General features: G+C 47.9%; 4 protein-coding genes and 1 non-coding gene across 5 annotated transcripts; 2 read left to right on the top strand and 3 right to left on the bottom strand.

Moving 5' to 3' along the window:
* Window positions 1-405: 405 nt before the first annotated feature.
* On the bottom strand, window positions 406-4068 carry IWZ02DRAFT_494266 (uncharacterized protein; the record flags this gene model as incomplete). Its single annotated transcript, XM_066770010.1, has 2 exons — window positions 406-2869; window positions 2921-4068. 2 exons carry the CDS (start codon window positions 4066-4068, stop codon window positions 406-408), a joined length of 3612 nt encoding a protein of 1203 aa, XP_066618815.1.
* A 1786-nt stretch (window positions 4069-5854) lies between these two features.
* IWZ02DRAFT_99296 (uncharacterized protein) lies at window positions 5855-7528 on the bottom strand. Its single transcript, XM_066771504.1, has 2 exons — window positions 7162-7528; window positions 5855-7097 (listed from the first exon to the last, which is right to left on the bottom strand). The coding sequence occupies exons 1-2, from the start codon at window positions 7387-7389 to the stop codon at window positions 6189-6191; spliced, it is 1137 nt and encodes a 378-aa protein (XP_066618814.1). The 5' UTR covers window positions 7390-7528; the 3' UTR covers window positions 5855-6188.
* Window positions 7529-9171: 1643 nt separating this feature from the next.
* On the top strand, window positions 9172-11174 carry IWZ02DRAFT_99243 (cyanide hydratase). Its single transcript, XM_066771503.1, has 6 exons — window positions 9172-9632; window positions 9682-9793; window positions 9837-9978; window positions 10026-10289; window positions 10338-10635; window positions 10688-11174. Exons 1-6 carry the CDS (start codon window positions 9597-9599, stop codon window positions 10961-10963), a joined length of 1128 nt encoding a protein of 375 aa, XP_066618813.1. The 5' UTR covers window positions 9172-9596; the 3' UTR covers window positions 10964-11174.
* Window positions 11175-12329: 1155 nt separating this feature from the next.
* IWZ02DRAFT_385277 (cutinase) lies at window positions 12330-13056 on the top strand (the record flags this gene model as incomplete). Its single annotated transcript, XM_066765392.1, has 3 exons — window positions 12330-12536; window positions 12591-12924; window positions 13010-13056. Coding segments are annotated over 3 exons (588 nt in total), but the record flags the coding sequence as incomplete, so codon positions are not given.
* Window positions 13057-14377: 1321 nt separating this feature from the next.
* On the bottom strand, window positions 14378-14500 carry IWZ02DRAFT_t115. The gene has a single exon. It is a non-coding gene; the product is annotated as a tRNA-Leu (tRNA).
* Window positions 14501-24002: the final 9502 nt, after the last annotated feature.

The following is a 24002-nucleotide window of genomic DNA, read 5'->3' as shown; positions in this document are numbered from 1 at the left end:
GTGCTGCGAGATACTTTGTTCGGCGTGCCGGCATGGGCTCAGCTGTAATTAAACGGCCGACCCCCATCTAGCGGCTGAAAGGGTGAATTGCCAGAACTGCAGCGGACGAGAACCAGCGAGCTTGAACCAGGAGAGGTCACCGGGATGCGGAGGAGCGGACGAATGGATAGGGTCTGCCGAATCGATGGGGAAAAGGGTAAGTCCTGGAAGGGGAGGGAACACGGAATAGCGGCTGTTGTTTGTTGTGCGGGAGGATCCATGCACGAGCCTGGTCGACATCTCGACCTGGATGACTGTGCAAGAGTCAAGAATAGAGGGTCGGAGGAGACGTCGAAAAGAAAGTAGTCGGCTGGATGGAAAGGCACAAAATCGGGCGCACTGAGCCGCGGGACGGTGGTCGGTCAATTAAGACCGCCACCGAATGATGATATATCGCACCAGCATGGTGGTCTGCGCAAAGGCAATGATGTGTGGCCATGCTGGATTAAATGAGTAATCTGGAGACAAGGTGTTGACCTCGTACCAGAGCTCTTCTTGCATGCTGTTTCCAATCGCCACGATGGTCAAAAGGAAAGAGAAGAGCAGCATCAAGAGGTAAAAGTGAAGACGCTGGCCAAAAATGCTGGAGGCGATGTAGTTGCCCATGCTGGAAACGGATCGGCCAATGCCTGAAGCAAATCGCTGGGGCAGAGATATGATGCTGCTAATGCGAGCAGAGGCCCTGGCCCTGGATCTGGATTCGTTCATTGATGCTTCAAGGGCATCAATCTGGCCATCAATGTTATCGACGCGGGAGTTGAAGTCTTTGCGCGCCTTTTCGATGTCCTGGAGGAGCTCATCAACCTTGTCTGCAGAGGAAGATGGCTGGGCCAATGCAAGCTTATTTGAGCATACTACATTGGCCTCGTCCATGACAGTCAACTCGGTGGACACTGGCGGAGACATGGTCGGTGGCGCCTCAGATGATGGCTGGGCCGATGTAAGCTCGAGGGGCTCGGAGGGCTCTTCATCAGCCTCTTCTTCGGAGTCGGATTCAAGCAACTCAGAATAAGGCAGCGTGACCAATGCGGTCGATGCCTGCTGGTCTGTAGGAGCCGAAGCTGCTGCCAGCGAGGATGAAGGCATCGTGGCCAACGCGGTCGATGCCCGGTATGCAGTAATTGGAGCTGCTGCTGCTGCTGCTGAGGATGAGACAATTGGTGCAGCAGGTGGAACAACAGAAGAAGTGAAGGGGACCATCGCGGTCTGACGTTCAGAAAGCTGGGCTTGAGCACTGGTGAGCTCTGCCTTCAGGTCTTCAATGTGCTTGTCCTTGATGCGTTTGACCTGCTCAAATGTCCTCCTGTCCAATTCCATTCTTTCGAAAGCGACTCGAACGTTGGTTTGGACATCTGGGCTCGTTTGCTGGACCCCGGCGAGCTCGCCTTGGAAAGGCTCGGAAGAAATTGGGGGCGACGGGTTCGCCTGCTGCTCTTCGGGCGCGCCGAGTTTGCCGACGTGTTGGTCAAGTTGACGGCGGAGCTGGCGGTTGAGATCACCGAGGCTGTTGGCCATCTGGCGGTTGTGGTCGCGCTCGTTCGTGCACTTGGTCAACTCGCGCTGCAGCTTGAGGTTGACCTCATTGAGGTCTTGGATGTCACGCTCAAGTCGGTGGATCTTGCGCCTTTGGCTGTTGGCGCTTGGCTGGAAACTTTGCGCATCTTCTTGAATTTTGCGCTTTTGGCTCAGCTCGGCTTCCAAGGTTTGAACCCTCAGCTTTTGTTGATTCAGCTCGTCGTTCAAATCTTGAACCTTGAGCTGCTGTCGGTCGAGCTCGACGTTCTTGGCGTCCAATTCTTGCTGAAGTGCGTGACGCGCAGACCCTTCGCTGATGATTTGCTCGTGGGCTGCCTGGAGGTCGACTTGATGGCTGTGAACCTGATTCTGAAACTTTTCGACCTGGTCGCCAAGCTGGCTGGCGAGTTCCGTGGTCGCGTCGAGGGCGAATGCGCTTTCCGTACTTCTCTCGTTGGCATCCGCGTCCGACTTGGCCTTCTCAGCTTTGAGAGCCGTGATTGTGTTCTGAGCGGCTTCGAGCTGGGCAATAACCTCCGCAAGCTTTTGCTTGGTCGCCTCATCGGCAGAAACCTCTTCGGTGAGCTTCTTTTTGAGGTCATCGGCCTTTTTCTGGGCTTCGTTGCGAGCCTTCGCAGCTGACTCAGCCAACTCGGTTTTTTCTGCCAGCTGAGACTCGAGCGTGGCAATGTACTCGCTGTTGCTAGCCTGTTCCGAGTAGAGCTTGCCATTTTCAGCCGTCATGGATGCAATATCCTGCCTCATCTGTTCCGTTTCTGTGTGCTTCTGCTCCAAGTCTTGGAGGTCCTCGGCCTCACCAGCCAATCGAGCGGCTTTTTTGATGGCCTGGTCCCTCCTCTGGCGGCCAGCCCTTCCCCTCTTCTTTTTCTTGGAGACAGCCGAAGAAGCGACAGACTTGGTGGCTGTGGAGGTGGGCGAAGCGGACCGCGAGGCGGTGGGCGAGGCGGGCGAGGTGGGAATGGAGGGAGTGGAGGGGGAAGAAGCGCTGGAAGCTTTGCGTGAACCCATTCTGTAAGGGTTCTGGCGAGATTGCTTCAGGTAAGTCTCGCGGGTCCTCAACGACTGACGCGTGATGAGGTGGGGCGTCGTTGGCGGCGACGATGGTGCGTCAGGAATGACGATTTCGGGTGTGTCGGGCGTGGGGTTGGCCTCGACGGTTGGAAGGAGAGCTTCGGCGTCGGGAAGCTGCTCCAAGTCGGCGGAGGCTTCTTCCGGCTCCGCGTCTGTCAGGACCTCGTCCTGCGCCTCGTTGTCGGCGTCTTCAAGTTCACCTTTGTCGGTGCAGGGAGGTGACCTATCGGCAATTAGTGATGTTCTGACAACTTGTCAAGTTAGAGGTACTTACTTGGGAGCGTCGGGAGCGTCGGCGAGCTCAATGTCGCCCTGCTCCTCGGGCTCGGGGGCGGGAGCGTCGGGGACGTCGACGTCGCCCTGCTCTTCTGGCTGGGCGTCTCCGAGCTCGATGTCGCCAGAGAACGACGACTGCGGCAGCGGCAGCGGCTGCTGCCACTGGAAAAGGGCGGCCGGCGCTGGGGTCGCAACCGGAGCGAGAAAGGCTGCCGGTGCGGGCGGGACAACCGGGGCGAAGAAGACGGCGGGCTTCTGCGGCGGCGGAGGGGGAGGGGGAGGTGGTGGGGGCGGCGGCGGCGGCGCACACGGAGCCTGGCGCGGTGCGCAAAAGGCGGAAACCGCGGCAGGAGAAACGTCCAAAGGACGGGCGTTGTGGATCTCCGCGTCACGGCGCGGCGGCGGAGGAGGAGAAGCGGCAGCTGGTTGCGGCGGCGTCCAGGCGAACCGGGACGGCAGCGGCTGGGAACGAGCCTTGGGCAGAGGCTCGTTCGGACGCACAGTGGGACCGAACGGAGGTCCGGTCTCAGGGTACGCCCGAGGCTTCTCAGGCGGAGGCGCAGACTGGACCTCGTCCAGCAACGACTGCCACGGGGACTTGGGCTTTGGTTTGGCAGCTGGCGGTGCTGCCGAAAACGAGAATGTCGCCGGGGGGGTCGAGGTCTCGGCCGGACGCAAGAATGGACTCGGCGAAGAGACGCTCGAGGGCGTCGGCGGCGGCGGAGGAGGAGCGGTGGCCTTGACCGGCTCGGGGCGGACAGGAGATGGTGGTCTCCTGGAGGGCGGCGGCGAAGGGGAGGCGGCCTTGGTCTTGACGCGCTTGGAGCGGTCAGGAGAGGGCGACGGGGCGCGAGCGCGGCAACGGCCTCGGGGGGCGGGCGGAGACGAGGGCGACTCGCTGGAGCGGCCGCGAACAGATGGAGGCGAGGTTGTTGGCGGCAACCTCGCAGGCGGGGACGGCGTGCGTGGAGCTGGTGTCGAAGCTCCAAAGGACGGTGTGGTGATGGGGGCCGTGGGTGCGGCCGGCGGGAACGGGTGGTTGGGTGTGGTGGTGAGCTCAGCCAGCGGCGGAGCAAAGACAAGCGACGACGGGCCAACGACTCGGCGAACACCGCCGTTGTCTCCTTTGGGCATGCACGGCGCCATGGTGACTGCTGTGCTGGACAAAGAGAGACAAAGAGGGTGTGGTTTGGTATAGTGTGAGATGAAAGAAAGAGAGGTGGTGGTGGATAAACAAAACCTCGACGAGTGGATGGGAGCGGCGGTCTGTGCTCGGCGCGCTCGCGCGTGGGCTGCGCCGAAGGGAAAATATCCATAACACCGCCCTCTGGTGGGCTAGCTATAGTGAAGTGGAGGCAAGTGAATCATCCGCACGTTGGGCTATACGCAGGACCCTTGCCATCAAGCTCAAGCAGGTGCTTATTTTTTGCCAGGCCTTGAGACTTGGGGCTGGGGAGACAAAGGCCGCGATATTCTTGGTGTTGAGCACGCGATCAGCAACACAAAGAAATGCCACACGGCCTAAGCACCAATGCGGTACGTTGCGCCATGGAAAAGATCGAAAAGGTCCAATTGACAGAATAATGAATGACAGGCTTTGAGAAACAGGTGAGAATCCTACCTTTCGGTGCGCACACGTCCTCGAATTCCCGTCTCTTGCGATCAAAAACTTTGGCTTCGACTGCCGGTGCGAAAGCCAAGTTCACGAAAATGAGACGATATGGGAAGATCAAGAGTTAAAGAAGAAGAGCAAGGAGATGATTGAAATGGACTATTCTCAAGAGCCCGATGGTTGAGGTGCCAGGCACAATCACGTTGGCAGGCTGGTCCTGTGTCTGTAACCAAAGCGAGTACATAACGTGAAGAAACGAAACCGCTAACCTCGAGGGCTTTCGTTAGATCCAACCGTCCACGGCTACGAGACAGAACACTTACCTCGATGGCACCCCCAGCACGTTGAACACCCCGTGTATGATACCGCCAACAGCCAGCCCTTGGCCAGCCAGCCAACCCTCCAACCGCCGCAGCAAGCTCATCGTCTTCATCAACGCTGAAATATACTCATTCAACGGCTCTCCTGCGTCCAGAATATTTACCATAACGTCGTCGTTGTCATTTCGCGACGAACCACGCGCAGAGCCGACGAGACGACGTTGAGAAAAAGTCGCTTGGCCAGGCGGACCCCTGCAGTGGGCCAAGCGCGGGATCTCTGTTAGCGCCAGGTCCGCGCGCGGCGCGCCTGCGGGGGCGGACTTGTCCCGCCACAGGGAAGCGCCGCAGGGAGCGGATCCGGGCGTGTGCGTGGCGATCGATGACGAGAGCTACCCCTCTGCTCGCTTCGTTCAGCCTCGACGCTCGACGAGGATGATCGATCGCGATTGAGGTGGAGGGCTATATGGCGAAACGCTGGGAGCTGTTGAAAGTGGATGGCATGGCAGGGCGAGCGAGGCGTCGACGGTGCCTGAATTGATGATTATATTGGGGATATGTACGGTTGCTGCTGCTGCAGCAATCATGACGATGACGGCCTATTCGAGCAGCTACGGACTGCTGCGCTGCTGCACTGCCAATGCTCAACAAGCTAAGGTACATAGCTATTTCGCTAGCCCAAAGCATGCCTCCACCTTTTCGAGAAACCTGTGTCCACGATCAGGGCTGATTGGCCAACCCCATGGTTTAGCTCTACTGCTCCAGGAGAAGCGTCTTTTTGCGAGCGCCGCCCGGGTGGCGACGGCGCCTTTCAGGATTCATAGCGAATAAAGGCAGTCGCTTTAGGCTTTCGGCAGGGTCGGCGGCCGTCACTGTGTTTCTATTGTTGTCGCTGCTCTTGCAGGGCTGTAAGATTAAAGGTGCGCTGATAAGGAGTGCTTGGCGGCTAATTGCGGGGAGCTTTGCTGATCGCTGTCAACGGGTGGCAGGTTGGCAGAACGATGACCCATGGTGGGTGCTCTAGGAGCATAGTTGTCACATTGGCATGGGAGACGGATACCGTAAAGACATCTTGATCCCTTTAGACTAGCGGCCAACTATAAAACAGGTTACAACGGTTTTGGAAACTTCTGCGAGGAGCAAGCGAGCGTCAAAGCACAGCGCTAGAGTAGAGAAAAACAATTTGCAAAACAATTGACCAAACCAAGGCTTGTCCAAACTCCCCAAAACGCCGGCCTGCTCTGGGCCTCTGGGAACTCGAAATCCGTCTGCATAGTTTACGTGGATCTAAGTTTGGCTGAAATCCACGGCGAAGCGGATCACGCGAGAGCATTTGTTTACTGCCTTTGCTCCTCAGCAACGACCTCCTTCTCCTGGTAGACTGGAGGGGCCTCTTCGGGAATACCGTCTTTGGCCGCAGCGTCTTCCTCGTCCAGAGCGACAGACTCGTAACCGCTCCGACGGTTGAACTTGAGCCAGATGAAAGCCATGAGGCTGCCAACGAGCCAGCCAGTTGCGTAGGTGAGGGCGCCAAAAGCGATTCCGATAACAATTGGAACCATGATGCGGCTGACGAGGTGGATGAAGCGCGCCAGAGGTTCGTGACGGTGGTGGCGCATGATGCCATGAGGTCCGTGGAATGGCTCGTTGTTGCCGGCGCGGTGGGGTGGGCGCTCGTCGTCCGATTCCATTTCTGGGGGGGGAGCCTGGGCATGGGTGGGCTTGGGAGGCATGCCGTGAGGACGAACCTTCATGCAGCCTGGCTTGAACTTGCCCATACGTCCCTTCATGCTCTGAATGCGGTCCGCAAAGATAGACCGCCACTTGCACAATACAGGCCAGCTCTTGCACTCCTTGTCATTCTGTTGAGGAGTAGACTCTCCAATAGGAGCCGCAGTAGTTATGGGTAGAATGGAGACTTGGCCCTCAGGGTACTTGGTGAGCTTAATGGAAAGGGCTGGGACGTTGATGTGGTGGGCCTCGAGGGAAGACAGCTGGAGAGTCATGGGGACCAATTCGTTTCCAGAAGAGCCAGTGACGGAGGGATCGATTTCCAAAGCATAGCTTGAAATACGCAGCGCCTTGTCGGTGTACTTGGCAATGTTGGCACGGATATCGGTCAACGGGATGTCAGCCCGGACTTGATAAACAGGAATGGGCTGAGGAAGGGTGTCGAATGTGGGAGGGTAGAGTTGAATGCCGTTTAGCTCGACAGCATGGTCGTTGACGACGGAGAAGTTGAGCAACTGTGCGGGTGGCGTGAGTATGACCACTGGTAGCTATGACTTGAGTATAGCGGCCCAAGCTTACCAGCGAGTTTTCGATGCCCTGGACCCAAACGAGGTCTTCGTCGGTCGAGCCGGCAAACGGACAGCCAGCACAGTCCAAAGTCAGGAGTTGCGAAGTAGTGTCAACGGGGTTGAATTCGCGGTCGGGTACGGAGCCAGCGATGCCGTCAGCGGTCGAGGGCACCAGGAATGCGGCGGAAGAACCGGAGAGTGCGAGGGCGGCGCTGAGGCCAAGCAAGTGGGACTTCATGATGTGAGCCAACAGCAGGAGTGGTGAGAATGGGGGGGATCAATGTGGTGGAGGTGATGACAGGTTTCGAAGAGGGCAAGATGGAGCGTGAGGCTAGAGAGTTGCGTAAGATGAGGACAAAGGTAGAGTTTAGTTTGTTCTCGAACCAAGTGCTCAGCCCCTCGGGCAGGGCAGCACCTGGACTGTCATCACGTGAAACGGCCGACGCGTCACGGATGGCAGCAGATGCCGGCGCACACCAACCTACCAACCTACCAACCAACCAACCAACCAACCACCCCCAGCAGAGCCCAGCCGTTTCACCCGCTCCCAAGTCATCCTGCAACTTCTGTTCATCTGCAGCCTGACGCCGTGTCGTCGCCCTTGCGCGCCTCCGCGACCTATCTTTGCACCCATTTCTTACGCCAGCAACTCTCAACGCTGTCGTCGTCGTCGTGGCTTGTGGGCGCTTACGCGCGGTCGGCCATAGCTCCAGGGAAAGATTTGACGCTGATCGACTGCTTAACGCTATCGCCCTTGTCTTTGTCGGGTCCTCTGCCGGCCGCCGCTCGCTCAACGCAAGTCTCTCACCCAGTGACATGCCGTCATGTTGTCTCCCGCTGACAGGATCAAAAACAAACACCACCATCTCTCAACACTCTGATGGAACACTAGCAGAACAGAACTATGGCCGGGGCCCATTCCAGACCCTGACTGCAGCCAAGCCAGACATTCTGCTTGGCTTTCCGGGTTAGGCAGTTTTTGGTGCGCCCACCGTTGTCCATGACATCAGTCTCGTTCGGCGCCCCACAATCGCTGTGTTGTTCTTTCACGCCTCCACAGCACATCCACGGTGGATGTTGAAGGAAATTTTTTTTTTTTTTTTTTTTTTCTTTTCAGAGTCTCTTCGCCGTGGTGGACGACAGCTTCATACCAGAATCCGCAGCAGCGAACGAATGCTTCGTGGGTCCGGGTAGCCGCTGTGCCAGTGAGTTAGTTGTAGTTCCTTTTTGGGCATCCCCTGGCCCTCTTGTCCATCGTCTCCACATCTCCGCGACGAGATTCTGCGATCTTCGAATGCTGTTGTCCTCAAAACATCTTGGCGCCAATCCTGCAACAATGATCGACAGGTGCCCATCCTGTGATTCTCCTCGCCGAACATCATGATACTGTGCGCGAACCTATTACAGGCTTACGATAAGAATACGATTGACGGGCGTTGCGAGCTCACAAATCTCGACATTGTTCAAGGTAACCATGCTGTCGTTCTCGAGTTTTCGTTTACACTACGAGACGGCAGCTGCAGGCCTGATGATGCGGCTATGACCAATACTAGGGTCTTCGAATGACGAACAAGCCGCCTTGGAGTCGCAAGCTTTTGGCCGTGATGACTAGACTTTCTCGACCAAAAAAAACTGGGAAGCTTTAGCGATTGAATGGTCAACAAACTCGACAATGACGTTGCCTCGGTTGTCTTGGCGGGCAGTTTTTTTGGAGTGTCGCGACACCTCCTCTCGCTGTGATACAACACAATGCTCGAGACTAACATGGACAGGCTACTGTTGTGAAAGTCCTCTGGATCAGGTCTGGAGCTGTTGGTCCTGGAAAATCGGTGGTCATTGGCCTTTGCCCCGCACCTAGAGACCATGCAGCTGCATCGATGGCAATTGATGATGATGGAAGGTCGCATGCGACACCGGAAGAGAAGTTGTCGAGTTTAACATCGCATCAATAGCTGGGGTTGCGGTTGTCGCGGCATCGACTTGTGATATCATGTCGACTAACCGGCTGCCGCGGCGCACTTCGGCATCTTCGGCTTCTCCACCCTTGATGATCAACGGCAACCTGCCGGCACATCATTCGACAAACGCTTTTGGCAAGCGGCATGATGGTAGCCTCAACTGACTTGTCCTCTTCAAGGGTCCTATTATCGGCTCTCTGCATTCGATCTAGAGCTAATCGATCCTTCCGATTGGCCATGTCCAACTAGACATCATTCCACTCCCCACTACACACGCTGATGGCAAGGCCTTGAACGTCTGCAGGCGAGTTGGCCTGCAAGTCGACGTTCTTTCGGAGAGTCTCGGGTGATGGAGTGTAGCTTGCTTGGTAGCACCCAAGCAGAAGCTCCGAGATCTATTTAAGATGAAGACGAATCCGGTTCTTCCTCTCCATCTGCAAGAATTCCAACATATTCAGTCTTTGAATACTTTCTCCAAACAATCAGAATGCCTGTCACCGTCACCAAGTACAAGGCCGCCGCGGTAAGGAAATATTTCCGATACAACTTACACGGATCTAACAATCTTAAAGGTCACCTCCGAGCCTTGCTGGTTCGACCTTGAGGCCGGTGTCCAGAAGACCATCAACTTCATCAATGAAGCTGGTCAAGCTGGATGCAGGTTAGTCGCCTTTCCCGAAGTTTGTAAGTTCTCCTCGTTGATATTTGGCCATCTCTAACTGTTTAGGGATGCCCGGCTACCCTTACTGGATGTGGAAGGTCACCTACCAGCAGTCTCTTCCCATGCTCAAGAAGTACCGCGAGAACAGCTTGGCTGTCGACTCTGAGGAGATGAGGCGCATCCGCCGCGCTGCCAGGGACAATTCCATGTACGCACCATTCCTCCTTTGTAGCTTGCAAAACTAATGGCGAATAGCTATGTCTCGATGGGTTTCTCCGAGATTGACCATGCCACCCTTTACCTCGCCCAGGTTCTCATCTCTCCCACTGGTGAGGTCCTCAACCACCGCCGCAAGATCAAGCCCACCCACGTTGAGAAGCTCGTCTACGGTGATGGCTCTGGTGACACTTTCAAGTCCGTCACCGAGACCGAAATTGGACGTCTCGGTCAGCTCAACTGCTGGGAGAACATGAACCCCTTCCTCAAGTCGATGAACGTGGCCGAGGGCGAGCAGATCCAGTAAGCAGTTTGCCTACTTTTCAGCTGCTAGACACTGACATTCCACAGCATTGCTGCTTGGCCCATCTACCCTGGCAAGGAGACCTTGAAATACCCCGACCCCGCCACCAACGTTGCCGACCCGGCTTCTGACCTTGTCACCCCTGCCTACGCCATTGAGACTGGTACCTGGACTCTTGCTCCCTTCCAGCGTCTCTCTGTTGAGGGTCTCAAGAAGAACACTCCCGAGGGCGTCGAGCCCGAGACTGACCCCTCGACCTACAACGGCCACGCCCGTATCTACAAGCCTGACGGCACGCTAGTCGCCAAGCCTGACAAGGACTTTGACGGGCTGATGTTTGTCGACGTAAGCAGTCATCAAGGAAGCCTAGAAAGTTGCCAAAACTAACATCTCTTAGATTGACCTCAACGAGAGCCACCTCACCAAGGCGCTTGCTGACTTTGGCGGTCACTACATGCGCCCTGACCTGATCAGGCTGCTCCTCGACACACGCCGTAAGGAGCTCATCACCGAGGCCGACCCTGACGGCAGCCTTGCCACCTACTCGACCCGCAAGCGCCTGAACCTGGACCTTCCGCTTGACCCCCCCAAGCCCAAGGATGGCGGCGCTGTCGGTGTCGCAAAGCAGAGCGAGGCCGCCAAGCAGCCCCAGGAGTACGGTGGCAAGCTCTAGACGATTTTTCTTTTGTTCCAAATTGTTTACGAATTGTTGAAAAGTCATACGATCGGCTTTAGCCGCACGTGGCAAGGCCTTGCAGACGGGCTGATGTTGTTACACTGTACATATTACTTGATTCATATTTCTCCTCTCTCTCTCTCTCTCTCTCTCTCTCGCGCGCGCGCGCGCTTGGTATTCTTTTCTGCCATGTGTTTTACTGCTGAGAACGGACAAAGACTGACACTTATCGAGCGGGTACGATCAAAGCTATGCTGACATGAAGAGCCGAAGTCCACAGGTCTGATCACTCTACACCATCGCCACCAGACATTTGGGCGAACCAGGCACACCAATCAAACAAACCAAGTATGACCGCCTCGCCTTGGCCTTCTTTCTGTCCCAAACAACCAAGCTTCTTCGAAGCTTCGACGCACGCATGTCTCAGCTCGAGGGGAATAAAACAACTGCCCCTGTCTCACATCACGAGCCCCCGAGAGCAGCCGCTTCATCATACACCATTCCAGAAGGGTGCACGCAGGTACCCCGCGCTCGCCTCGTGGCTGCACGGCAGCGGCGCACGCGCCGTCGTGGGCGCTCAGGCACGCCGCCGCGGGACCGCCATGTGCGTCGAACATATCAACGGCTGAGGAAAAAGCAACGGCATCTGCGAGGCCAACAGCATACGACGGTATACGACGAGAAGGGGTGGAAGGGACGTCGACTTCAACTTTGCTGGAGGCTGGCCTGTCGTCTTGCGGTCGTTCGCGGTAAGCTGCTAAAGAATAATGACTTCTGATGATACGATCTCTCACCGACGTTGGCTCTGGATACATCCCTTTTTGCACGTCGCTTACCCTAATGCCTACTACTGCATCATGACTCGGTCAGCGCCGCAACGGTCTCGTTTAGGTGCCAAAAAGGCCCCGCGCGGATCGTCGCCAGCGAAGAAAGCGCTGCAGGATTGCGGCGCAGAGACTACCTGCCTTGTGCGACCAATTGAATCCACACGTTTCTTACTTGAAAATGTCTCTCAGCATGGCGGTGTGGTGTTAAGTATGTAGTACGGAGCGATCTGCGGCCGTGTTTTCGGCCAGAAGGATGGCTTTGGGCTTGTTTGCTGCCGGGGCTGATGGTCTCTGCTCGTTTACGAGAGAGCGTGAGGATGAGTATAAGAGGGATGGAATGGAGAGAGTGGAGGCAGAACAGCAGCATCGGCAGCAGCTTCTTCTTCCTCTTCTCCTTTTCCCGCTGACTTGGGCCCAGTCGTTCCGTCTCGTCTTTGATTCACTCGTTTGCGCGCTCTGAGAGCTGCTCCAGTCTTTACTCGCCAGTCGTCACTTTTTCGAGGAAGATTTTACACGCTCTCGTCAACTTATCAACCATGAAGACCGTCGCACTTTCCGCCGCCCTCTATGCGGCTCTTTCTGTCGCCGCACCCGTCCCGGCCGCTGCTGCTGGCGACTGCAAAAGCTTCGTCCTGCTCTTCGCTCGCGGAACGACGGAGATGGGGACTATGGGATCGGTCGTCGGACCATCGCTGTCTACCAAGGTCAAGTCGGCGTTGGGAGAGAACAACGTCAACGTCGAGGTAAAGAAAATCCTCTCGAAACGGAGCAATCCAGAATCTAAAATCTCAATCCAGGGAGTCAACTACGCCGCCGACGCAGGTGGCATCATGACCGAGAGCATGGGCACCGGTGGCGCGGGCACGACGGCCATGACGAACCAGGCCAACTCGTGGCTGACCAAGTGCCCGGACACGAAGCTCATCCTGACGGGCTACAGCCAGGGCGCCATGCTAGTGCACCACACGACGACCAAGCTGGGCAGCAAGGCGTCAAAGGTGGCGGCTGCCGTCACGTTTGGTGATCCGTTCAAGGCCCAGAAACTCGACGGCGTCGACCCGTCCAAGTTTAAGACGTACTGCGCCTCTGTAAGCATATTTCCTGATTCTCATCCACTCTTGCAAGCGGCTGGTCTGATCGTTCTAGGGCGACTCCGTCTGCGGCCTGGGTTCCGGCAGCGGCGGCACTGGCGGCACCGCGTCCCAGAGCGCCTCAGGCCACTTGGGATACGGCGCTGACACGACGTCGGCCGCCAACTTCATCAAGTCGGCCGTCGGATCGAGCTCCCAGCGCCAGCTCACCGGCACCTCGACCACGGACGGCGGCCTCGGCGGCCTCATCCCGTCGTCCGGCTCCAGCCTGGGCAGCGGCACATCGTCCGGATTCGGTGGTCTGGAAAGCCTGATCCCGTCTGGCGGCAGCGGCACCGGCATGTCGTCTGGACTCGGCAGTCTGTCGAGCGGTTCGGGCAGTTTGGGTGGCTTTGGCTCCAACGTGGGCGCCTCCGCCCTCGCGGCGCGCGATGCGCAACTCGGCGGCGGTCTCAGCGGCGGCAGTCTCCCAAGCGACCTGCCCAGTCTAGACAGCGGGACGGGCAGTGGCAGCGGACTCGGCAGCGGCAGTCTCCCCAGCGGCCTGCCGACGGGTCTGGGGTCCGGCACGGGCAGTAGTCTGGGCGGACTCGCCAGCGGCCTGCCATCGCTGGACGGCTCATCCTCCTCCTCCTCCTCCTCGTCCGGCACATCGACCCTCGAGGCACGCGCGCCGCAGTTCGACCTGGGCTCGCTGACCGGCGGCACGGGCACTGGCAGCAGCTTCGGCGGCCTGTCGACGCCGAGCTTTGGCTCCCTTGGCGGCGGCAGCACTGGCAGCGGTACTTCGCCGTTTGGCAGTCTGAGCAGCCTTGGTAGCGGCAGCTTGGGGAGCGGAAGCTTGGGGAGCTTGGGTTCTTCGAGCGGCCTTGGCTCCAGTGGGTTGAGCAGTGGGCTCTGATTGCTTTGATGGCGCCGGTTCATGGAAAGGCCTCGGTGGAGTGGTCTCGCCGGTCGAGCGTGGGTTGATGGGTGTAGACGTACATATGGTGGATGCTGTTGTGCTCGATACACGTGGTTATGGGCGATGGTAGCGTTCGCGGCTCTCTTTCGTATACTCATTGGCAGCCTGTATAATTTCCTTGTAGTTTTAGGCAATTGATCGCGTTGCTGCCGCCAGCCGTACTCGGACGTGATGAAGTCATTCTTGATGAAGTTTTCGAGCGAAGGAGGGAGAAAACGATGGCTGGCGCGTATTTTGGAGTCATTGACGGCCTTCTTGAACTTAAGATTGATGAAAATACAGCGCCCACGAGCATGATGCCAAAGGTGCATCACCAAAACACAAGGAGCAAAAAGACAGCGACATCTCAACAGCTTAACGCTCTGTCCAACCTCAAGCGCCCTGCCGCCACGCCCCGCTCGATCCCGCTCCGTCCCGCTCCGCCCCTACCCCCCAACAGCCCGAGCGCCACCGCAAAACTCTTCACCCCCACAAAAAACGCCCCATCCTCTCTCTTCCCACACTCAAAAAGTGCAAAAAAAGAAGATGTTGACTGCTGTGTGACTCGAACACACGAAGGGAAACCCAACTAGTAATTGCTGATTTCCGCCTTTCTTCGGAACTCTGTTCAGATGTCCTGAAACTAGCGCCATAACCACTCGGCCAAGCAGCCATTGTTGAAAGCAAATTTACACACTAAATATATAATCATGGTAAAATGGGTTAGGTAGAGGGTTAATTGATTTATTAATTGATTAATTGATTAATTAATTATTTTACGTCTTACTAGAGCTATAGGCTATCTAAGACGGAGCTATCTATAGGGGATACTACGTACGTTTATAAGGTAAGTAGGGGTACCTAGCTAAAGAATCTTATATAATAAAGTATAATTCTTAGTATAATGTTAGTATAGGGTTATTATAGATAGATAGTTTATCTAGGCTCTTTTTAGGTAAGGGGGGGCTAAGAACTAGCCTTCCTACTATTATCTAAGTAGATAGGTAGCATAAAGTAAGAGTAAGAAAAGGAAGGGGGATAGGAAGAAGGTATATATAGAAAAGTAAATATAGTATAGGGTAGTAGGTAAGGTAGATTATATATATACTCTACTATAGCGTTCTAATACTATTCCTAATAGTACTATTTTTTAGTTAGTATTATATAATACCTTTCTTAGCACCTATAAAGGTAAAAAAGGCGGGTAAGGTTTTTAACTAGTAGTATATATCTTCTAGCTAACTAGTATAGTTAGCTAATACTTATTATAGAAAATAAATAACACTAAAGAACCCGGGTTTAATCTATATTAATGTTACTTATAATTTAATCTAGCCCTATTACCGCTATTAGATGACTATATATTAATATTATTACTAATAATAGAGCTCTATATGCCGTCCTAGCCTAGGTATACTATATAGATGAATAGCGTTAAGCCCTTACCTTACTACTAAATAGTTATCTAATTATTATTAGGAGTAGGAGGATTTAGCTAGAGTAGTTATAGAGTAGTCATCTAAGCTATATTAATGCCTTCCTAATCTAGAGGGCTAGGGTCTTAGTAGAGGCTCTATATAAGGTAGAGGAGGGGTATAAGCCTAGAGGGTATTAGGTAGATTATAGATAAAGGGGTCCTTTCCTTAATTATCTTTAGTTAGAGGGGTTCTAGGGTAGTACCTACGGGAACTATAAGTAGAGGGATCATAGAGCTTATTATTCACTCTACTAGTAGAGATTAGAATGGATTCTCTCTTCTTCTTTTTACTCTTCTTTTTTTTCCCTTAGTCTACTATTTACATATACTATGCCCTAGTAGAAACCTTCATCTAATATATGAATTTAAGTATAAATTATTAACTAACGTCTCCTTAGAAAAGCTCTCTATAGGGTATAGAGGCTATTTTCCTACTATTATTATTATACGCCTTACGTGCTTCCTATATAGCTTCTCTCCTAGTAGAGCTATAGAGTAGGTAGTTACTAATAAGGTGTTATAGTATTTATTAGGTGGTATTATTATAGCTATAATTATCCTATTCTATCTTACTAAACTGTACTAGGTAGGTTCTAAAGTAGCCGTAGTTTAGTTTTAATTAGAAGTAGGCTAATACTTCTAGTTATCTACTCTTAGGGAGTTAGATAGACGTCCTTAGTATAGATAGGAAGTTATGTATGTATAACCCCTAGGATAGTATAATCTATGCTTCCTAGTATTATATAGTATATATTATCTATTCTACTATAGTTCTTTATTATACGCACATCCTAAGGAGGGTAGTACTTAAGTAGTTATTCTCTAGGGTTAGCCTAGCAGCCTCCTTTATAAGGGCGTCTACTTATAGGTTTCCTCTAATCCCTATATAGCCTAGGGCCTATAAGAAGGTAAGACTACCTTATCTAGCCATAATTAAGTGGCCTATATCTATAGCTTAAAGTTATAGACCTTAACCTAGTAGGTTAGACGGGGTTTAGAGGCGGTATAGTATAGCTTAGTTATCTATGTATACTATAATCTATTACCTAGGCTATTTCTAGGTAGCTAGCTCTATAGCCCTTATAAGTGCCTCTAGTTCTCTATTATATATGAGCTAGTATAGTCTAGTATTTACTCTATATCTTACTACTACTCTTATACTATCTTATTAGGTATTATACACTATAATCCCTATACCTACTCTATTTCCTTTTAGGATAGATAAAGCGTTAGAGTATAGGATAACTACTTAAGTCATATATCCTATATATCTAATATATGCTTAGGCTTCTTATTCCTTTTAGAGGTAGCTAATCTTAACTTCATACAGCGTAGTCTTTTTCTATAGGGGAAAGGAACCATGCTTAATTAGGCTTTTAGTACCTATTACTAGGTCTAAAATTATATTCTAGATATGTTTAAGTTATATCTAGCATCCTAGTATGCTCTCTAGTTTAAACTTATTAATAATTATACGTACTAGGTATTAGTAACTAAGTTTAAAGAGTCTTATAGCGTACGCTTAAAGTGACATGTTCCTCCTAAGGTAGGGGGGGAGAAGGCCTACTTTAATTTCTATAGGAATAATTAGGGAGGTGTAAAAGGCTCCTAGGATTTAGTATAGTCTACTATTTTAAAGTATTCATCTAAGTATCTTAGATCTACTAATTTACTAGAAAATTAGGGACCTATAATCTACTACACTTTATATATAAGTAAGGTATAGTTATTAGATAGTAGCTAGGGATAGTCTATATTATATATTAGCTAGCCTTATAAGTCTTCTAAGTAATTACTTTACTTAGGCATTCTAAATTATTATATACTACTAGAATGATAGGCGTATGTTAAACTATATCCTAAGCTATTAGATAAGCTACTTTAGCTATACTATATAATCTCCTAGGAGTATAATTATGGCTTCCTTAGCCTTATCTAAGCTTATAAAATAGATAAGGTCTATTTTATCTTTATTAAAATTAACGGTATACTAGGTTCTAAGTAAGAAAAGCTAGGTTACTTCCTACTAGAGGATCCGCGCATTTTTCTTCTAGCTAGTTAAGGAGATTATGATTAAAACGTCATTAATATATAAGAGGAATCATACTAAGTAAGAGGAAAAGAGTTTTCGTATATAAATAAGAAATAGGATTAGTAAGACTAGGCTGCCTTAGGGGATTCCTAAAGCTATTAGATAAAGGTCCTCTTATTAGCTATTAAAGGAGATCTAGAGTTATTAACCGCTAGTAAATATCTTTACCTATACTAGGAGGGAAGTAGGGAGCCTAATTTCCCCTATTATATATAAGAGTTAGTTATAGGCTACATAATTAAAGGCGCCTTATATATTAAGGAATAGGGTTAATATCTTACACCGTGCCCTCCTCTCATCTTAGATAATATATGTAAGGATTATTACTATATTAATTACTAACTTCTATAGTCGTCCGCCTATTTAGGATAGGTATAGGAGGTAGGTAGCTTCTATAAGTACTCTAAGACGTTTTACTATAATGCGTTTAAGGACTTTTCCTAGGTAGTTAAGTAGGGAGATAACTCTATATACTTTTAGGTCTATATAATTAGGTTTCCCTAGCTTCTTAAGTATTATACCTACTACTTCTCTCTAGCATTCTAGGTGATATCCGTATATAAAGAGGGTTTAGTATACCTAGGTAAATTTTTCGGGAGAAGCGTTATACGCCTTAGTAATTATCTTTTAGTAGATCTAGTCTAGCCCTAGGGTGGTGCCTTTAATCTTATAAGAGTAGGCATATAGTACTTCCTCATCTATAAGGGAGGGCTAGTCCTATATCTTTTCCTTATAGTTTATCTAGTCGCGTAGGGGAACGTATAGCAGCTAGGGAAAGAGCTTCTAATAGAAGGTAGTATTAGAGGCCTAAGAATAAGTCTAGACTGTTCTAGACTCTTCTAGACCTCTTCTATTACTAAGAACTTATTCCTACGGGTTCTTTCAGATTCTAGCCCTTATTCTAGATTGTCTTATTACTAAGGCCTAGAATCTTCTAGTCTAGATTAATTAGAAATCGTCTTCTATTAATAGAAGAACCTATTACTAATTACCTAGAGATAGAACTCTCTAGAATCTATAGGTTCTTCTATATAAACACCCTTAGGTAGCCTACTAGTTAGTCCTTTAAGGAAGTTCTCTTATAGTAAAGAATCTACTACATTCTCTACTATAAACCATCTACCATACGGTATATAATAAAGATATTACTTATCTTTATAGAATACCGCTAACAGGTTATGAGCCCGGCTAATAGTAATCTATAGATTACTATATAGCTTGCCTTATAATTTATAAGTAGGATTTTACTTCCTTCCCTACTTATAAGAAAGAATATACTATTCTTTCTATACTAGACCGCTCTTATAAGTAAGGCTTAGTAAGACTATCTTAGTGGATAGCTATTAAGCTAAACTTATAAAGAAGTCTAGGGAAAGCCTACTTATTTATATAAGTAAGGCATTTTTTAGGGTAAGGACTAGTATCCTAAGCCCTATCCTTAGGCTCTTAGCCTATTAAATTTTTCCTAGGACCGTCAGGCCTATATCTACCTAGGATTTTATTCTAGAACCTTCTAGTGGTCTAGAATAGCCTTATTCGCTACCTATTCTTTACCTTTCTCCGCCTTTCTCCGGATTTCCTCACATTTCTATCAACTACATTAATATAAGGTGTGACTACGCGGCCTCTATACCATATTAGGCCTAAGCGTTACCCGTTTACACTAGTTCCCGCTGGTGTCTTAGCATGAGGAACACTAAAACTTCACGACACTTTAAAACGTTTTCGACCTGTATCGACCCGAATACTTTGCTTAGTAAGTAAAGTAGTATACCGTTTTAAAGAGAAAAACTCGGCGGACAAGGATCTGAAATCAGATTCCTTATATCTCTACTCCCGGCTAAGTTATTAGAGAAAACATCAATACTCTAATAATCTCCCCACTTTCTATTAGGTGCATTAGGCCCATTAGCACCTAATAAACTTCGAGACTTCATACACTTATAGTTTCCGCTTAAAACTATAAGTATAAAGAGTTTTATACTCTAAAGACCTCTATAAGGTATAAAATCTTTAATATACCTTAAGAAAGGAACATCTTCTACTAGGAAATATGGGAAAAGAATTCCCTAGCATTCCTAAACTTAAAGGCCCTAAGAACTAGGAGTCTTAGTAATCTACTATAAATGATATAGTAATTATAGAAGGGCTAAAAGCCTATCTAGACTCTAAATCTTAACCTAAAGTAGAAGATCCTACCTAGGAGGTTAATAATGCTAGAATAAGGACTTTTATTAGGACCTCTATAGATCCTAAACTTTATTCTAGCATTGCCTATTATAGAACTGTAAGTTCTATGGGAGAAGCCCTTAGAAAAAGATATGAATCTAAGGGACTTTCATAGGAAGTCTTACACTTTATAAGGCTACTAAGCCTTAAAGATACGGGAGATATTAATACCTAGGTAGCTAATCTATTAGATGAGATAACCCTATTATCTTAGACTAAGATGGCCTTATCGGAGAGGTAGAAACTAGGTGTATTCTTTAGTAATATACCTAGTAGCTATTCTTTATGGAGCGCCGTAGCCTAGCTAGGGCTAAAAGAAGAGACTACTCTAGACTACCTTATAGAGTGTCTAGTAGAAGAGTCTCAGCACTAAGAACTAGAAGAAGAAAGTAATACTACCCTTATTACTATAACTAGTAATAAAGGGAAATCTTCTTCTAAAAAGAACGCCTCTACTTATAATAATAAGAGTACTAAGAAGTGCTCTTATTATAAAAAGAATGGCCATCTAGAAAAGGACTGCTATAAAAGAGCTAGGAATTTAAAGGGTAAAGAAAATAATAGTAGTCCTACGGATTTAGAGGATACCCTATACATTACGGGTTATACCTCTAATTTTACCGCGGGTCCCGCCCTAAATGACTAGATTCTAGATACTAGCACTATAGCCCATATGTCTAGATATAAAGATCTCTTTACTTCTTTAAAAGAAGTAAATTTACCTATAAAACTAGGTAAAGGAGAGATCTATGCTAAAGGAATAGGTACTATACCTATTACCTTTAAGTACGCTAATAGAAGGATAAATCTAACCCTTCTAGATGCTCTCTATATCCCTAATTTATCTATAAATCTTATCTCTATATCTAGGCTATATACACATGGTATATATCTAGATATAAAGAACTTAAGACTTATAGATAAAAGAGAGTAGATATATGCCAAAGTTTTACTTTAAAATAACCTATTCATTCTACCTAAGGTAGAATCTACTATAAATCACTTATATATAGTAGATTTAAACCTATGGCATAATAGGTTAGGGCATATAAACTTAGAAGCTCTTAGGGCATTACTACCTATTAAGGGTAGTAAAATAGACTATTCTATATACCCTTTAGCTAAATCTAAGCGTACTATATCTAATATACTAGTAGCGGTCTCTAAACCCTATAAGAAAATAGGTCTAGATATCATAGGACCTATTACTCCTAAGGGAATAGGGGGATATACCTACTATATAGCCTTTATAGACTATTATAGTAGGTTTACATAGGTATTCCCCCTATTTACTAAAGGAGAAGCCTATAATAAGATAGTTTACTATCTTAAACTTATAGAGCCGTATGGTAAAGTCTAGTCTTTAAGGCTAGATAATAGCCTAGAATATAGGGGAACTTAGCTAGATTTACTAGCTGAAAATAAAGGAATAACTCTAGAAAAGAGTTCTCCTTATAGCCTAGAGCAAAACGGGCTTATAGAGAGGACACATGGGTTAATAGATACTATTACCCGTTACCTTCTCTTAAATTCTAAGGTCCCTCTTACCTTCTGGCTAGAGGCTATTAAAACCGCCACTTATATTCTAAACCGGACCCCTAAGAAGTCCCTAGAGGGTATTTCGCCTCTAGCCCGGCTAAATATAGCTAAGGGTAGGTCTCCTACTATAAATCTCTCTTATATAAAGACTTTCGGAAGTAAAGTCTTTATAAACATCCCTAGAGAAAAGCGTACTATATCCTCTAAGTATTCTCCACGCTCTAGGCCTAGTATATTATTAGGCTTTAAGGAGGAGCATATTTATAGATGCTAGGATATAGAAAAATAAGCTATTATACGTACTAGGGATGTTACCTTTAAAGAGGATGAATTTCCTTCTCCCTATACTAAAACTATAGAAGATAAGGAAGATATAGACTATACTAAGCCTATATTTCCCTCTTCTATAACTAGCCCTCCTAATAGACTAAGATCTAGGTCTATAACTACTATAGATACTAGTAGGGAGGAGCCTAGGAGAAGTGAGCGCCTTAGAGAAAAATCCTCTAAGGAATCTACTACTGTAGAGGCTACTATTAATAGCCCTATAGAAGAAGTACCTCATCCTCTTAGAGAGACCTTTAAAGAGGTTAGAATCCCTAGTAGTAGCAGCTATGTTACTATAGAAGGCTTAAGTAATATAGAGGAAGATATCTCGTATTACTTACTCTATAGTAATGGGGAACCTACTACTTATAGTTAGGCTATTAATTCTCCTAATAGCCTAGACTAGCAGAGAGCTATGCGGGAAGAATATAATTCCCTTATTAAGAATCAAACCTGGATCTTAGTAGACCCGCCTAAAGATAATAAAATTCTTAGAGGTAAATAGGTCTATAAGATTAAAACTAATAATAAGGGAAATATTACCCGCTATAAGGCTAGATGGGTAGTATAAGGCTAAAATTAGGAGTATAGTATAAACTATAAAGAGACTTTTAGCCCTATAGTCTCACCTATAGTTTTACGCCTACTACTAAGCCTTTCTGCCTATTTAGACCTAGAAATTATACATATAGACGTCGAAACCGCCTTCCTAAATAGGAAAATAAATGAAGACGTCTATGTACATTAACCTACAGGCTTTAAGCTTAATAATAAAGTCTATAAATTAAAGAAAGCTCTCTATAGCCTAAAATAAGCCCCTAGGGCATGGGCAGCCTGTTTTAGCCACTTCTTAGAAGAGAACGGCTATAAATAGCTTCTATCTAAGGCCTGCTTATATACTAAGACCTTTAAAGAAGGCTTATTTATATGGGTCTTAGTATACATAGACGATATCCTACTTTTTAGTAAGGATATGTCTATTATTAATTCTTTTAAAGAATTAATAAGGTCTAGGTTTACTATTAAGGACCTAGGACCTATTTCCTATTATTTAGGAATTCAAGTCACCCGGGATAGGTCTAAAAAGACTATATCTTTATTACAGGAAGGCTATCTTTCTAAAGTCTTAGAGACTTTCTCTCTAAGCTCTATTACGCCTTCTAAGACTCCTTATTTATATAAGGAGCTTCCTAGACCACCCGTGGACTATTAGGCTAGTGAAGACCTTATTAAAGAGTATAGATCTTTAATAGGCTCTCTTCTATATGCTATAGTCTATACTAGGCCTGATATAGCTTATATACTAGCTTCTTTAAGCTAGTATTTAAGCTGCCCTCTAGTAGAGCACCTTAGAGCTACTAAAAGAGTCTTATCCTATCTAAAAGGAACTAAAGATTATACTATTACCTATAAGGGTACTAGTTTTAATCTAGAATCCTACTCCGACTCTAACTTAGGGAATGAGCTTAATAGACATTCTCTAGCAGCTTATATTATTTACTCTACTAATGGGCCTATAGCCTAGAAGGCTAGTAGACTAACCTATATCTCTATTTCTACTATGGAGGCAGAATACATAGGTTATAGTATACTAGCTAAGGTTATCCTTTATATTAAAGGATTTTTAGAAGAGTTAGGTTATAAAGACCTTATACCTACTCCTATAGTCCTTAAAGGGGATAACATACCGGCTATAGCTGCTACGGAAGATGCTACTAAAAAGTCTAAGAATATAGATATAAGGTATCACTTCTTAAGGCAGCTAGTTAAGGAAAATCTCATAAGATTCTCCTATATCTCTACTAAAGAGATGCCTATAGACGCCTTAACTAAGGTACTTACTAAGGCTCTCTTTACTAAATTTCTCTCTATTACCCTACATAATAAGTTAGGGGGAGTGTTAGAGGCCTAAGAATAAGTCTAGACTATTCTAGACTCTTCTAGACCTCTTCTATTACTAAGAACTTATTCCTTTAGGTTCTTTTAGATTCTAGCCCTTATTCTAGATTGTCTTATTACTAAGGCCTAGAATCTTCTAGTCTAGATTGATTAGAAATCGTCTTCTATTAATAGAAGAACCTATTACTAATTACCTAGAGATAGAACTCTCTAGAATCTATAGGTTCTTCTATATAAACATCCTTAGGTAGCCTACTAGTTAGTCCTTTAAGGAAGTTCTCTTATAGTAAAGAATCTACTACATTCTCTACTATAAACCATCTACCATACGGTATATAATAAAGATATTACTTATCTTTATAGAATACCGCTAACAGTTATAACTAGGTATAGGTAGGGCGTTATATAGGGTAAGACTAATAATGACCTTATCTATAATAATCTAATACTAGATAGAGCTAGGAGGGAAGGGGCCTAAGTAGTCCTCCTCTTTATCCTTAGTATTACTAAAGTTAGGGAAGGGGAGGATTATACTGCTAGTAGTAGTAATAACATTATAGATAGAGTTATTAAGGTCGTCCTAACTAGAGCCTAATATGATATAAAAGTAGT

The sequence above is a fragment of the Phyllosticta citriasiana genome, assembly GCF_038021145.1.
Source record: "Phyllosticta citriasiana strain CBS 120426 chromosome Unknown IWZ02scaffold_16, whole genome shotgun sequence".
NCBI classification, from domain to species: Eukaryota; Fungi; Ascomycota; class Dothideomycetes; order Botryosphaeriales; family Phyllostictaceae; genus Phyllosticta; species Phyllosticta citriasiana.
This window is presented reverse-complemented; position numbering and strand designations above follow the sequence as displayed.

Bases quoted from the DNA above. Each gene is read 5' to 3' on its own strand.
- IWZ02DRAFT_99296 (XM_066771504.1), bottom strand. From the start codon at position 7,389: ATGAAGTCCCACTTGCTTGGCCTCAGCGCCGCCCTCGCACTCTCCGGT. The intron at 7,098-7,161 runs GTAAGCTTGGGC...CCACCCGCACAG, and splicing joins AGGGCATCGAAAACTCGCTG to TTGCTCAACTTCTCCGTCGT.
- IWZ02DRAFT_99243 (XM_066771503.1), top strand. From the start codon at position 9,597: ATGCCTGTCACCGTCACCAAGTACAAGGCCGCCGCG. The intron at 9,633-9,681 runs GTAAGGAAATAT...ACAATCTTAAAG, and splicing joins CCAAGTACAAGGCCGCCGCG to GTCACCTCCGAGCCTTGCTG. The intron at 10,636-10,687 runs GTAAGCAGTCAT...AACATCTCTTAG, and splicing joins ACGGGCTGATGTTTGTCGAC to ATTGACCTCAACGAGAGCCA.